Raw genomic sequence first — 15,073 nt, forward strand, 5'->3', positions numbered from 1 at the left:
AGCTGCTGTTCAGTTGCTTCACAGAAATGGGTGTTGTTCTTTTGAATGTGTGGCTCCAGAATAGACTTATATATCAAACTGGTGAAACTTTCCTCGCTCTTGTCTTGTTCTCAGCAACTGAAAGACACCGGTTTTTCAAATTTATAGAAAGAACCACTAAATCTTCTTCACTGCTTGATCACTCTTGATGAATAGTCGACTAAACGCATTAGACAGTCAGTGTGCAAGGGATCTGTGCGTAATATTTTTTTTCTCTTAGGATTACGGATTCAAATAACACATCCAAAAAAAACAGACTTAGTGTGCAAAGGCCTTAAGAGCTCATCAAACTGCTCCTTCAAATAATATACATGATAAAACTAGAAAATAAAGCCCCATAACAAAGATAAAAACAGTGAACTTAACAAAGATAATAGCAGAATGTCTTTACAGGGCTCTGTGTTTGTTAAAGTCATCCAGAAAGATTTATCATCATCTTTATTTTAAAGGCCACACGACGACAGCTGTCTCCTTACTCTTAGTCAAAACTGGAGGAAACGAACGGGAGGTCAAGAAACTCTTCTTATTAGAGTTTTAGAGCGTTATAAAAAACGACTTTATGATTAAACTCTAATAATGATCTTTAAACACTGAGGAATCTGAAGTGATTAAGAAAGAATGCTATATGAGCGAGACACGGTGTAACGTTATCCTCATGGAAAATCTCCCTTGACATCCTGCCCACATACTTTATAGCACCGCGTTAATACGAGAGGGGCGTCTGCAGCCACAGAAAGGTCTGGAAGGATCCACAGCTCAAATGAGCAATCCAAGATGAAACGCTAACCACGCCGGCCGACGATTGCCTGATATTTATAGATGGCCGACATGCGAGCCCGATAGGCTCTTTATTTTGAGCAGTGGTGATAAGGGATGTTTTCACCGGTGATTTCTTGATTTTGAACTCATTATTTGACACGCTGGATGATCAAAAACAAAATCAGGTCCGCTGATTTTGACACAGGTCAAAATCAGACCCAAAAACATGTCATTTGGGAAAAGTCCACGATGGGTTTTTGTATGATGTGTGTTATCAAGTTATCAATAATGACCTTTTTGTAAAATTAAGAAAACAGTTTGGCTCGAGTAATCTGAAGTAAAAACCCACATTAGCTAGAACCTTCCTCTTTGCAACAGGTTGGGACGCTATGTCGGCATATGTGTCCACTATCTGCTGCGGAGGGGGAGACGAGCAGCTAAGAAAAAGAGGGGGTGTGTTCATGAAATCCTCAGGGCACGTCAGGATGTGGAAGAGTTTAGTCTCGTCCAGGAGCTGCAGCGCTAAAACAACTTGTTTACGAGCATGACGCACATCACTGCTCTGTTTTAAACACACCTGTACGCCCAAACTGTTGGAAATATCTTTCATATTATGATCTTTTCTTGCCAATGTCCCGATAGGTCTTAAACCAGAGCTAGAACTTCTTGTGATCTGAGCTACCCTCCTATTGGACGCGCAGAGGTGACGTCAGGGAGCGCTGCAGTCAAGTAGAAAATGTTTGACTGTCGCGCATTGCGCAAGAACGGCAAGCGGGACACTGCACTGCGCTCAACTCTGCGGTTAGGAGACAGGAGCAATGCAATACACAATGAATGGGGTTGACAGCGGCATGCAGCGCCCACTGCGTCCTATCTGAAATACCCTTAAAAGTTAAGGAAGTTTGTAGATGTTTTCCATTTATTGGGTATTTATAGATGTCAAAGAATTTTAGCATTTTGGATTATACATTTCTATGTTTTTGCTCTTCTGAAGCGTGCTCGCCATACTTTAGCCAGGTCGTGCAGCTTTTGGTTATTTCCTCTCTGGAAAACTATCCAGACTGAAAGCTGCAAGCGGGGGTGACAGTTGGGAGATTCTTGGAGTTCTTGCCAACTTCAAATGTAGCGTATTTATGAGGATACCTGCAGCTACTGAAATATATGATGCTAAATCTCTAAAGGAGCGACAGGAAAAGCCAAAGATGCAATGACATGCAGATTATTAGCAAAAGTGATGCAAGCTTATTCTGGTTTCTTATTGGTGGTTAATCATAAACAGCTGAATGTTTTTTGCGCCAAGTCTCCCAAGTTTTATTAAGATGATCATGTTTTCCTTTTTAAACTTATAACATGTTGTCTCTTCAGAAAACAAACAAGAAAAAACTCACTGATGTAGAAATATGGTGGAAATGATTCTTAAAATGGATGTTAAGCTGGAGCCGGGATCAACCTGGTGGGTTATTTGAAGTTTGTATCGTTTTTAAGGGCTCTTATCCAAACTTTTAATCAAAGTTTGACAAGGGGAACCAAAGTAGATTTGGATAAGGATCTAAATTGCTCTTTTCCTTTGCATGTCACATGAGGGAAATGACTACAAAGTATAATTTTATTTGGTTTAAAACGACCTTAGGGCTCCAAATATGATTCCTGGTGCCCGTTCAAGCATTTGAATTGGCGTTGCAGCAGAAAATGATCAGATCGCTTGTAAATATATTTCTGGAAAACGTTATTGGAAGCCTGAAATGTTCAGGATTTCCAGCACCTCCAGATATTAACACACAGAGAGTCAGAAAAGGAACACTGAACTGACTCGACTGTCCCACTGTTTTCATCAACCCCCTCCCCCCTTCTGGTTTTCATCTGGTGAAACGTTTGGACTGTGATGGTTTTATAGTCCTTTTCCACCTTTTTATAGCGCCTCGGTGGCACTGAGCGGACTCCTAAAAAGATATCAGGCTCCTCCTCAGCAGACCTGATTAACAGGAAGAAGCTGGCAGGGGATGATGATATTTCAGGCGCTTGCTGGGCGATTGGTCTGAGGATCCTGGATTCCATAAACAGGAGCTCCATATCCATATCTGAGCCCCCATGTATATAAACACCCCGGGGAGGACTTCTTCACACTGCTGCTGGCCCCTGTGTCCTCCTTCTCGGCTCTCCATTTCGTCGTAGGTGAGACTAGTTTCTCTTTCCTCCTCCCCCTCGTCCTCCCTGCATGCCGGCACAGAGCTGGTTCTAATGGACACAGAGCAGCTGAGTTGACTTTGTTAAGAGTCTTTTTTGGGGGGACCTGTTGGTACAGTGCTAACGTGATTAAAGTCCTGACCTCTGGGGTTTGATGATAAGTGGATGGAAATGTGATCCAGGGTGAAGGAGAAGGCTGAACGCTGCAGGATGAAGGTGGTGTGTGGATGGAGCTTGGGATGAGAGATGCTTTTGAAGTTTTCAAATTGACGTTTTATCCATTTTTATTGTAAGTAAATTGATTCCTGTAAACGTAAGTCTTTATCTTTATCCAGATATTAATCCCTGGTTTTAGTTGAGTTTCATCTCCTATGTAAGGGATTTTCTAGAAACTAATGCCAGTGTCCAAGCTAGGTTAATTTCATTGAAGCCAATCTGTTTTTGTCGATCAGCAGAAAAAATATTCTGTTTGAAAATTTCCATAGAAAGTTACTTCCTCATTTATTGTTAATCTTTGATTTTCAACGCTCTTGGTTGGTTTGCAGATTCAAAGAAATTGACTTTTTATGCTCAATCTGGATTTATTTGGAAGTTTAGTTTGGAAAATACCAATTATCTAATTTTATTGAAGTATCAAAAACCACTTGTTGGGATGTCTGTGTTGGTGCTCAGTCGTCTGGGTCATGGGTGAAGATCTTGAAAGATCTGTGTCAAGATCTGCTACCAAGTCCAGTTGCCTTTGGATGAAGCTTCAAATAGACTTATTGGGATTCAACAAAGGACTGATGATATACTCAAAAAAAATCAGAAATTTGACCACCACACCTGGAAGTGTGTTTTACAGTGCATTGTCTTTTAAATGCATTATATTTGAATCCAGTTTAATCCCATGACTTCTATTTGTCTGTGGTTTGGTTTTTGGAGCAAAATAAGCCCTTTGATTACTTGTTTTGACCGATATTGTTTTTTCAGTGCATTATCCTTTCAAGGCATTACAGCAAAAACCTTTTAAGTTTTGATATTCATCAACACATCTGGACGTTTTGTAACATCTAGTCAAAAAAAGAAACGTAAAAACACGTAAAAGGTGCTTACTTATTTTGACCAAGATTTGTTTTTACAATGCTTTGTCATTCACATTAAGAGGTTTTGAGATTTGTTCACCACACCTGGACCATATCGCAACATAAGGTTGTTGGTTTGGGGCGGGGTGGGGGCTCCAAAGACACCTTAAACTTTGAGTTTTGACTGGGCTCGTGTTTACAGTGGGTTGTCATTTATTAAAGTCGAATTTAAGTGTTGAAATCGATTAGAGCACTTGGGCATTTCCAGTTATTAAGTCTTGAAAACTGAGATAAATTTTGGGTTAGGGTTAAGTTTTTACACTGTAAAAATGTTTTGTTGTAGTTGTAATAATCAGCGTTGGAGTCCGCCTGTGTGGCAAGATTTTTTTGCTCGTCCGTGTTTGGTTACAAAATTCCGACTTAATGAGAGGGAAAACTAAAACCTTGATTATTTATAGTGTAAAATAACTTGAAATCTGAGTGCGGCACTGACTGATTTGTTTGGCTGTGTGTGTGTGTGTGTGTGTGTGTGTGTGTGTGTGTGTGTGTGTGTGTGTGTTTGTGTGTGTGTGTGTTTTGACAGCCGGGCGTGTTGGCGGGTAACGCGCTGCGGCAGCACAATCTCCTGGAGGGTCCCCCCCCCCCCCATGAAAGGAGTTGAAGTGTAAACTCCCAGAGGAGATTCAGTTTTGAACACCTGTAAAGGAGCTTATCGCAGGCGTCAGGCAACATTTGACCCCACTGAAACTCCAAACTTAGCTCTGTCACCACTCAGCTGCTCGTCGACTGTTTAATATCTCACATTTCATGCAGAGGATTTTGGATATTTAAGCTCACAGCAGATGATGGCATCGTTTATTCTCTCTCTCCTCACTCAACAGCTTTCTCTTCTGTTTTTTTTTTCTGCAAACAGGCTGTGAAGAAAAGAAACCGGCAACATGTCTGAGTAAGTGCTGATTCTGCTTTATCAAGTTTTACTTCTGGAAGTCATAAACAGGCATGAATAGCTATAACAAATTGGGTGTTTTAATTATTTGCCAGGAGGGTTGTCACAAAAACCAGAATTTTAAACTTTGATACGTAAAAATCAAACAGCATCTTCACCTGTTTTGATACCACTGCACAAAATTAGAAGTTTAAGGCACCCAATACTGAGTAATATTGTGTTTTCAGTTATCAAAAATTGCAGACAAACTCCTGCACACTGCCTAAATTAAAGGAATATGTTGGAAACGTTTTGGAAGATACAGTTGAAGGAAACTCTTGCGCTTCAGCCCCTCATCAGATAGAGGTCGGTGCTCTCAGAGACAGACCTAATACATCAAAATAATTCAAAGGACTACTTCACAAAGGCAGAAAGTCCTGGAGCACACAAGTCACTTGCGGCAAATTTATTAAGGTGCAAAGGACTGAAGTTTTGACGCAAAAAACGTTAACCCAGCAAACGTAATCATGGCGTCTACTCCAAATTGATCTATATGAAAGTTTTTAGGCTGCAGTTGAGCCAATGCTTATCAGAGTTAGCCACGCTTTAAAAGGTTTAATAGGTCGACCTTGTTTTATCATTGATTTACTCTAAATGGGACCAATAGTTGAACTTCACGCTGTACTGACGACGACTTGAAACTAGAGATTGAGACCATAAACTAAGTTTCAAACAAAGACACGGACTCATTATCTCATAGACTTCAAATCAATCCAGTGTAGTCGCCCCCTGCTGTCCACTGCAGAGAATGCAGGTTTAAGGCACTTTGACGTTCAGACTCTTAAAAATGTTTTTCTTTCTGATCTTTACAGCAAGAAGATGAATTCAAGCCGCAGGCATCATCTGAAGGTACGAGAGAGTGTTTTCAGTCTTTTTTCTGTCTTAGCTTAAAAAAGTGATGAATGTTGTTGATCATGCCAAACAATTAAAGCTGCTATTTGATTAATAAATGAATTATACCTGCATCATGTGAGAGGACTATTAGATCTGGAACACAGAAACTAATGATTGGAAAGTTGTTGCCAGATCAACATGAAACCTTACAACATTTCATTTTATCTTGTTTTTGTACTATCCAACTTTTTTTCTGTAATCCTATGAGTCACTGTGTCTCTCCATTTTATCCTTTATATTTTAGGATTTGATGCTCTGTAGGTCTCTCTTGTTTTTTTAACTGCCATTTTGGAGAAATCTATATATATACATATATATATATATATATATATAATATATTCTAATCCTTATTTTTCGTGATAATGAGTGAACTTTGGATGTTTTCTCAAAATCTCAATTTGTCTTTGTCATTATTTTGAATGTAACAATGCTGTTTGTTTTTCTGTTATAAGTCATTTTCTTGAGACCAAGTTTTTAAAGTTTAGTTTAAAGTAAACTGAAGTGTGAAAAAATCACAACGTTTGCATATCAATTTGCCTGGAAATCCTGATAAACAAAAGAAGTAAGACAGAAGCAGATCAGAGGGTGTTCCTTTTTTTATTGACTTCTGATTGGATCCGTCCTACAGAGTTTGATGCTGTCGATCGCGGCCAACTGGATTCAGCAGGAGAAAAAGGACATCATAGTCGCCAAAGAGGCCTACATGACTGAGCACTGTCCCAAACCCTCCCTGAGCGGAGATCAGGCTTCCCTCATGGTGAGACATTGAGAGGAAACCATTCATACCTCCTTCTTCAGTTTCCCATCGCTTGGTGGCGTGTGTAATAGAATAGAATAGAATTACTTTATTGATCCCAAACTGGGAAATTGTGGCGTTACAGCAGCAGGTTATCCAACACACAATATGAGTAAAAAAAAACACAATGTTAGCAATCTAAACACAATATAATATTAACTACAAAGTAAATAAGTACTAAAAGATATAAAAATCAAAAAATACAATATAACGACACGGACAAAGGGAGCTGCTGCAACTGGCGACCACCTCACACAGCGCCGGAAGCGGAAGCGGAGATGCATTTACACGTGACGTGAATTTACCTAAACTTCAGTTAATAACCTCAAAAGCAGGGTTGTTCATTTTCTCCAGATACACGTTTTAATATTTGGGTTGAAATTGTCTTTAGGTCCTGACAGACATTAATAACCTGTATTTCCTTTTATGCTGATGATGTTACGAGAAATGTGCTTAAAAAATGAGTCTTTTTTGAGACCCTGTTAAAGTGAGATTGGCTTTGGCATTGTTTGTAACTTAATTTATATATCGTCTGTGAGGGGTTCAGGGTCATCCAAGTCATTGTAATTCTCAGTTTAAGGTAAAAGCCACAAGATCTGGTTGAGGTTCATGAAGGTCTTTTGACTCTCACATACCTTACTAAAGTGAGTCTAATAGGCCTTTCACAGAAACTAATTTGTATATTTTGTAAGTTTTTTGTAATTGCTTTAAGTGTCATCGAGATAAATGGTGGTATCAGTTACATCACATCTGTCTGTGTCTTTAGGAAGCTTGCAAAAAGCTGCACGCCCTCCTCGACAAAGTGGATGAAGAGAGGTACGACATGGAGACCAAAGTGAGCAAAGCTGATAAAGAGGTAAAATTCCCCCTGCTGGTCAGCCATCCAGATTTCCAACACAAAAGTATTTTTCAATACAAAGTACAAAGGCTGCCACAAAGTTACATTTATTCAGACTTAACATAGAATCATTTTAATGTTATGTTACTTGCTAGAGTGGACATGTGGTGTGGTGGACACTGAAGCTTCAGTGTTTATCCAGCTCTGCATCGGCAAACCTTTCTGCGTTCTAACCTCTCTCCATTTTTTAAAAGTATCTCCAATATTGATCCTAGTTTGAGCACGTTTCTGCTCTCGGAGCTTATTGGAAACATGCAGAGGCTTTTTAGGTCGGGTACAATCACTTCTATCTGAACCAGTTCTCTTGCCCGCTTCCATCGCTGCAACACCTGTTGGTTTGACCTGATAACTGCTCTCATATCTGGCAAACCAAGGGGCGTCCAAAAAGGCAGTGTGGGGGTCGTCTTAAAACCGCCTACCGTCTCTGGTCCAAACAAATCCAGATCATTCAGGACCAGAATCTAAAGTTAGACGGAGGACATACTGGCTGCTGCATTGTTGTCAGAGAAGCCAGCACTTCAACATAGCATGTTTCCTTAATGTCTGATCATATAGTAAGCTCACTTTATCATTTCAGTGATTGGCTAATTACATGCCAACCAACCCTGATTGGTTTTGGATTCAGCCTGAATGTTTTTGTTAACTTAATATAATGAGAGAAGAAAAAAACGGTCATGCGTAACCAGGATCTTAAAATTGGGCAGGAACTGTACCCTTGCTGTACAGAAAAGCAGCTCTGTCTTTTGTTGTATGCATAGGCCAATATTTGCATTTTAAAGTCGAGACCCTGAATGTGAGGAAAATACGTATTCTTTTTAGGCCAGTATGGGACTTTTTGTAGACCAGTTTCACCCTTTAACATCTCGATCGCTCTTCAGATTGAAGACCTGAAGATCAAGGTGGTTGACCTGGCTGGTGTAAAGAAACCCGCCCTGAAGAAAGTGCGTATGTCTGCTGACGCCATGCTGAAGGCGCTGCTGGGCTCCAAACACACGGTCAACATGGACCTGAGGGCCAACCTGAAGCAGGTCAAGAAGGAGGTCAAAGAGGAGGTGAGTGTTAACAGAAGCAGAGTCACACGGTTACAGAGAGCGGAAACAGATCAAAATGCTTTTGACCGTGTTTGTTTTGTTTTGTTTTTCAGCCGGCTGAGGCGGTGGGTGACTGGCGTAAGAACATTGAGGACAAAGCTGACAGGAAGAAGATGTTCGAGACTTCTTAAGGAAAACCACTTCGCTCTTGTAGTCGCTTTGAGCTGTTTGCGCTTTTTATGGAATTTCTGGATTTTTTGCATTGAAAAACAGAACTTTTGTTTCATTAAATTTGTCAGTTTCAGCTCAACCTGTCATTGTAAATGTGTAAAGCAGTGATTTAGACGAGAAATCCCCCCCCGTAGATTCAAAGCTCTCTGAAGGCCCCGACACACCAAGGAGATCGACGGCCGTCGGGTGAGCGGCCGTTGTCCTACTTTTTTCGGTATGTCCAGCTCCATCGCTGCCCGCCGGCCATTTCTCGGCCAATTCAACATGTGGAGTCGGTGACAAAAAGACAAACAGAAGTGATGAAAGCTAATGAACAACTTCAACTTTTTATCAGACATTATTTTCGACTAGAAGTTCCTATATTACGAGTGGTGAGCGACAGCGGTGTGAAAATGGTCTTCTTGTATCATAACAGTTTATTTATCCGCGTTCTTCCATTGTCCTCGTTCTCGTCAGCTTTCCCCTTTTTGAATAATGATTACAGACTACCGCCGCCTGCTGGCATGGAGAGTTATTTCCTCTCACTCATGAGCAGAACGTACGTGGTGGTTGGCTATCAGCTGTCGTCTTTATGGTGTGTTCAAGTGCAACTTTTTGCCCAAGACAAAGCGTCCTGAGGCCTTTGTAGCCACTAGTTCCTTGCCGTCTGCTTGGTGTGTCAGGGCCTTTAATGATTTCAGACTTTGTTCTGTAGCGGTGCTTCCTTGTTTCTCTCTGTTCACTTTTGACAACTTCCTGCTCGTAGTCGTGTTTTTGTAATAAACCTTTTGTTTCCTACAATCACGAGGTATTCTGTCTTTCACTCAGTGACACGCAACACTGCAGACGGAGCACATGACACACCGGAATAATCTCTACAGTTTAACCTTTGTTTCTTCTGTTTGTTTTTGTTCAACGTTAAAGACAAACACCCGCAAACAGAACTCAAAATAAACACTTCAATAGAGGTTCATATTTCCTGTAGAAAACAGATGTTTCCTTCAGTATTTGTAGAGAAATTCGGCCTAAATTGAACCGACTTTCCCCGTCAACACGCCCCTGATCCTGAGTTCTGTTTGAAGGTGTTTTCCAGCTTTAACGAGGTCGTGTTGTGCTCTTTGTGCTGCTGTGCATGTCAGTGAGGGGACAGACATAATATCCACATTTTTAATCCACACTTCAGTGTTCAGGGAGCTGGGAAAAGTGAACGTCACAAAATATACGCAGTTTTTTCTTCTTTTGTTTAAACCAGAAAACAAACAAAAACTAACAAAATATTCTGAACTCAACACTCTAACTCAACTCACTTTAACTTTTACCGTACTTTTGACTAACTCAAACCAACACAAACTCCTTCTTTTTACTCGTGTTAAAGATCATTTTAAGAACTCAAACTCTGATGTTCTTACGTTAAAGCTTGAGTGTAGAATCAGTTAAAACAGATACATGGCACTTAAATAATCAGTGATACAATTTGGAATAAATATTTCAAATTTCAGTTCAAATCTCAGAAAACCTTCATCCTTTTTTACTGTAAATAGAAAATCATCTTACGGGCTCAGATGTACTAAAAGGTTTAATCCTACTAAGGATCACGTAACCAGCTCACCTTTTTCCCATTTTTTAAAAAAGTAAATCTGGATTGGATCACCCTGATCTAGGTCCAGACTTTTAAAGATCATCCAATCCATTTTACCAGAGCTTCAAAGGGGGCTTCACGCTACGTACTTTGTCTACAGGGGGGCGCCAAAATCCACACAAACTGAACGATCCTCACAGCTGCTTTAAAGTCAGATATTTAATGTTTGCTAATGAGGCTTTTTGGTAACCTTTTTTTGTTTTAAAACAATAATATTTACCTCTTCTACTTTGTCAGCGAAGCAAAACAGAATGATACAGCTAAATATATCTAAATCATGTCTTAAAGGTATAATATGTAGAATTGTTATTAGAATGTTTACATTAAAATATCTAAATTAATTAAAACTTGACTAAACCTGTTAAAAATATTTTATTTTTGAGTACTTACATTACCTCAAATATTTCCAACAGTTATCAAAACCAAAGAAATCCTTCATCTCATAGTTGTAACGGGACGTGTCTTGTCGCAGCGGCCGCCATGACAGACACGACATGTTTATCGTTGCCGTGGAAACAACGGATGTTATGTCAAAGATCGCCTCATATGGACGCGTGAGCTGCTCCTGAAAGCTGCTGTTCTGTTGCTGTTTGTGCTGCTGTGATAAAAACATCATGTAAATTATACTCAGATACATTAGCTCATCTGTAAACATATTCTCTTCCTCAGGTCGGTTTCACCCGGTCTTCTTGACTACGTTAATCTCGGAGTTAATTTTCATCAGGGGAGGGTGGTAGCAGACAGACCTCCCATGATTCCCCGGCAGCCTCAATGTCATCTTTTGTTATTATTTTGATTGAGAGCCCCCTGGTGGCGTAATTTACATTCTGTGCCTTTAAAATATCAACTACCTCGCATAAATGTCTTATAGTTTGACCATTAAAGGAGCACTATGGAGGTTTGGTAGAGAAATGTGAAAGTTGGAGAAGTGTACAGATTCTGTGGGATATGTTCATAACTCTACACACAAACTGTCCTCGGAGGAAAATGTGGTCGCTGTAACCGTAACTCTCCTGGTAGCCTTTTAGCTCCAAACAGCGTCCAGGGACCCATTTTTCCTTTGAATAAAGTTTGTGTATTCAGTTCATAATATATAGAATAGATCTACATGGTGCACCTTTAATATGCCATACCACATCACAAATCCAGTCTGGGATCAGCAAAATCCAGATTATTTTGTGGGGGGATTAAAGTAAAACATACTCAAGTGTCAAACAACCCAAACTGTCGGTTTTGTCCTGATAAATATCAACATTGGATTACTTGATCTTTTGTGATTATATAATCCTTTATTTCGAGATTTGATCGAATAGCTTTAATCCTGCCTCGTTGCATTTTGAACGATCGAGCCCATTATCCTCTTATCAGGCGTTTAATATAAGATCAGACTTTGTCTATCCCCAAAAGGGGAAAGTCGGGCGCTGCAGCAACACGACAAGTCGCACATAGGTAGACCAAAATAAAAACAGAAACAGAATAGAAAAGACAAATAAAAATGAATTAGGAGGTTTATCAAACTGAAACACAAAGGAGTGAACTATACAAGAGAATCAAGACATTTTTCAAGAGTTTATATTTTCAGTTTTTAACTCAATCACTGCTTTTCTGACCTGCATACAAACAATATTTGTGAAATATGTCACTTTAAATGTCCTTAATACATAAAAAGGAAGAAGTTAACTCTAAAGCGTGAATAATGTACAGTATTTGTCAACATTTAACTTCTTCTATAAACACATATTTTGTCATTATATCTTTGTTTTCCTACATCGTCAGTAATAATATATTTATACAGTAACAGAGGAGTTATAGTTATTTTAAAAGTTTAAAAAGGTGCTTTTAACTGCTTAAAACGACATTGTAACGTGTCATAAACATGTTTATGTTTGTGTGTGAGGTGAGGATGTAGAGATGTTGTTACCTAAACTGACCACACGGTGTCAGCAGAGGACTTCCTGTTGCACCCCTCAGTTTACTGCAGCTGTCACAAAAAAACACATTACTGTAATATTCCTGACAGGCCGAGCAAAAAATACTGAGATGTTTTAAATACCTTTTTGTTAGCTTTAGCTTTCACCTTGTTTTTTTGCCTTTTAATATATATTTTAAAGTCCTTCTTTAAAGATTTCTGCACCATTTTTGGACACAAAGCGTAAATACATTTGCCTCTTGAGTAATTTACATCCTCAATGAGTGTGTTTAGTACGGTGGCCCTGAAGGTCAACTGCAAAATAATTTCACTAAACACAAAAAACTTAAAGGAGCAATATTCACACATCCCATGTGCCATTATCCTAAATTACCCGGCAACACCTCCGTCCAATTAAGTTGCAAGATTTCTGGTCTCTCCCTCTACTCTGTCATTGTCAGCTCTGACCTGCACCAGTACTGTACTCTTCACCGCCCCACCACCACCCCAGCATCCACCTGCAGGCTCCGACTGGGGGGTTTAAGATATCCCTTTACTTCTTAAAGAAACAGTATGTAACTCTGACACCTAGTGTTTAAAATGGGTGCTGCAGTCCATATTCTAAACATTGTAGAGAGCTGTCTCTTCCCCCGCCCCCTCCTCTCTAGAGTCGATGTTCACTCAGGTTGCCATGTGGTGGACACTAAGGCTTCAGTGTTTAGCCAAAAGCATCTCCAATATTGATCCTAGTTTGAGCACGTTTCTGCTCGTGGAGCTTATTAGAAACATGCAGAGGCTTTTTAGGTCGGGTACAATCACTTCTATCTGAACCAGTTCTCTTGACCGCTTCCATCGCTGCAACACCTTTTGGTTTGACCTGATAACTGCTCTCATGTCTGGCAAACCGAGGGGCATCCAAAACGGCCGTGTTGGGGGTGCCTTAAAACCGCCTACCTTCTCTGAAGGAGGACATACTGGCTGCTGCATTGTTGTCACAAATAAAAGCAAATATATATAATAAGGAGAAAAACTAAAATATAACGTAAATACATCACAATGTTTGATAAGAATCAGACAAAAACAAAGTGATTATTGACTGAGCAGAATGGATGACATCAAACTAAGCTTCATCCAGAGATGGACACTGTTGGGTCAAACACAAGGTGAGAAACATCAGCTTGATTTTGTGATTGTAAATGTTCTTTGTTAGTGTTTTTAAATTTATTATTTATTAATTATAGATACCCACAGTTGGCTAAATGTTCACACCAAACAGGGTTTAGATGTAAAGCTGTATTAAGTCTTCTTTTCTAAATTTCTGTCTCTGTCTCTGTTGTGTTTTCAGTTTCGGTCTGAATTCGTCCTGAACGGCAACGCCCTTTTTTAAGCTCCTTTATGAAGGTATGTGTCTTTTCTTGTATTCCATTTTAAAGTCCCCATTAAACAGAACTTGGAGAGTATCTAAGTGTCGTGACATAATTCCAACTAAAACGTGACAAAAAAACAATCACGATATGGAATTGACGTACTGGAGCACGATGTAGTGGCGTACACTTGGTGTGTCTGCATAACTCTACAATACGATTTCTATGCTTGTTATATCACTAGATTACGTTTTTTGTTTTATTTAAGTTACTCAAAATTTATTTTTAGTCTTTAAAAAAGTTGGAATGAAGAAGTGCCCTAAGATTGAATTCTTTCTCCCGGATTTTATTTTCATTTTATTTCTGTCAACTATTTTTGTATCGTTGTTTTCTGTTGTTATATTTTTATTTTGTCATCTAAATATCCTGCTTGGACTAATCCGTCACTTTTAATGACAGAAGAGGCTTCCAATTCCGCCACATTCTCTTCTATTCGTATTTTTGTTAATGGCAACTCAAACTGGATTGGGAGAAGATAAATAGTGTTTTAGCGATTTTACTTAAAAATAAACACTAAACATACCGTGCTACCCAGCGATCAAATCAAAGGCTTGCGGTCTGCGTGATTTCAACACGTAGGTATAGTTTTTAGGAGTTGCACTTCTGGCTATGTACGCTAGGGCTTTTTATGCCTTTATTTTGGAGACAGGACAGTGGAATAAAGTAAGAAATGGGGAGAGAGAAAGTGGGGAATGACGTGCGGGAAGGGAGTTACAGGTCGGATTTGAGCCTGGGCCGCCCGCTTGGAGGACTACGGCCTCCGTGCCCTAGCCACTAGGCTACTGGTGCCCCCATGTATGTAGGCTTCTCCTTAGGTACAGTATCGGCAACATAGTCGTCAACATGTAGGCCTACTTTTTTTAAATAAAATTTTTCATACATGAACACGAGGAAATATTGTTAGCCAAAATGCTCATCGTAAAATATCCTAATTTTAGCTAAAAAAATAATAATAATAAAAAGAGTGAACTTTAAATCAGAGCAGACAAAAGCTGTCTAAAACATGGAGGAGCCAAAAAGAGAAGAAACGATTAACTCAGAACATGTTTTACTCCTAGACAAGGTATTTAAGGAGTGTAATATTTCTTAGGTTTGTTGTCCTTTAGTCTCATCTATATGTTTCTCCTCTCTTTTCCAGACTTCTCCATGTCCCTCTAGGGACTGCTGACCACCTCAGACCGACCACAGACTTCACAAATGGAGGATTTACGAGGTGAGCAGTTAAAGGATGAAGGTATTTC

General features: G+C 39.6%; 2 protein-coding genes across 7 annotated transcripts in view; one reads left to right on the forward strand and one right to left on the reverse strand.

The window, feature by feature from the left end:
- zgc:172145 (Ferritin light chain, oocyte isoform-like) overlaps positions 1 to 15,073 on the reverse strand; it is a 331,670-nt gene that overhangs the window by 61,933 nt on the left and 254,664 nt on the right. The gene's annotated exons all lie outside the window — the stretch shown is intronic.
- On the forward strand, positions 2,866 to 8,954 carry LOC132973570 (troponin I, fast skeletal muscle-like). Of its 3 annotated transcripts, none has more exons than XM_061037118.1 (7): positions 2,866 to 2,970; positions 4,960 to 4,992; positions 5,844 to 5,880; positions 6,554 to 6,682; positions 7,488 to 7,577; positions 8,498 to 8,671; positions 8,764 to 8,954. In XM_061037118.1, the coding sequence occupies exons 2-7, from the start codon at positions 4,985 to 4,987 to the stop codon at positions 8,839 to 8,841; spliced, it is 516 nt and encodes a 171-aa protein (XP_060893101.1). In that variant the 5' UTR covers positions 2,866 to 2,970; positions 4,960 to 4,984; the 3' UTR covers positions 8,842 to 8,954. The 3 variants fall into 3 exon arrangements, with proteins under 3 accessions (XP_060893101.1, XP_060893102.1, XP_060893103.1); XM_061037119.1 differs by having other exon boundaries at positions 2,886 to 2,966; XM_061037120.1 differs by lacking the exon at positions 2,866 to 2,970 and adding an exon at positions 3,252 to 3,271.

This window comes from Labrus mixtus, chromosome 4 (genome assembly GCF_963584025.1).
Source record: "Labrus mixtus chromosome 4, fLabMix1.1, whole genome shotgun sequence".
NCBI classification, from domain to species: domain Eukaryota; kingdom Metazoa; phylum Chordata; class Actinopteri; order Labriformes; family Labridae; genus Labrus; species Labrus mixtus.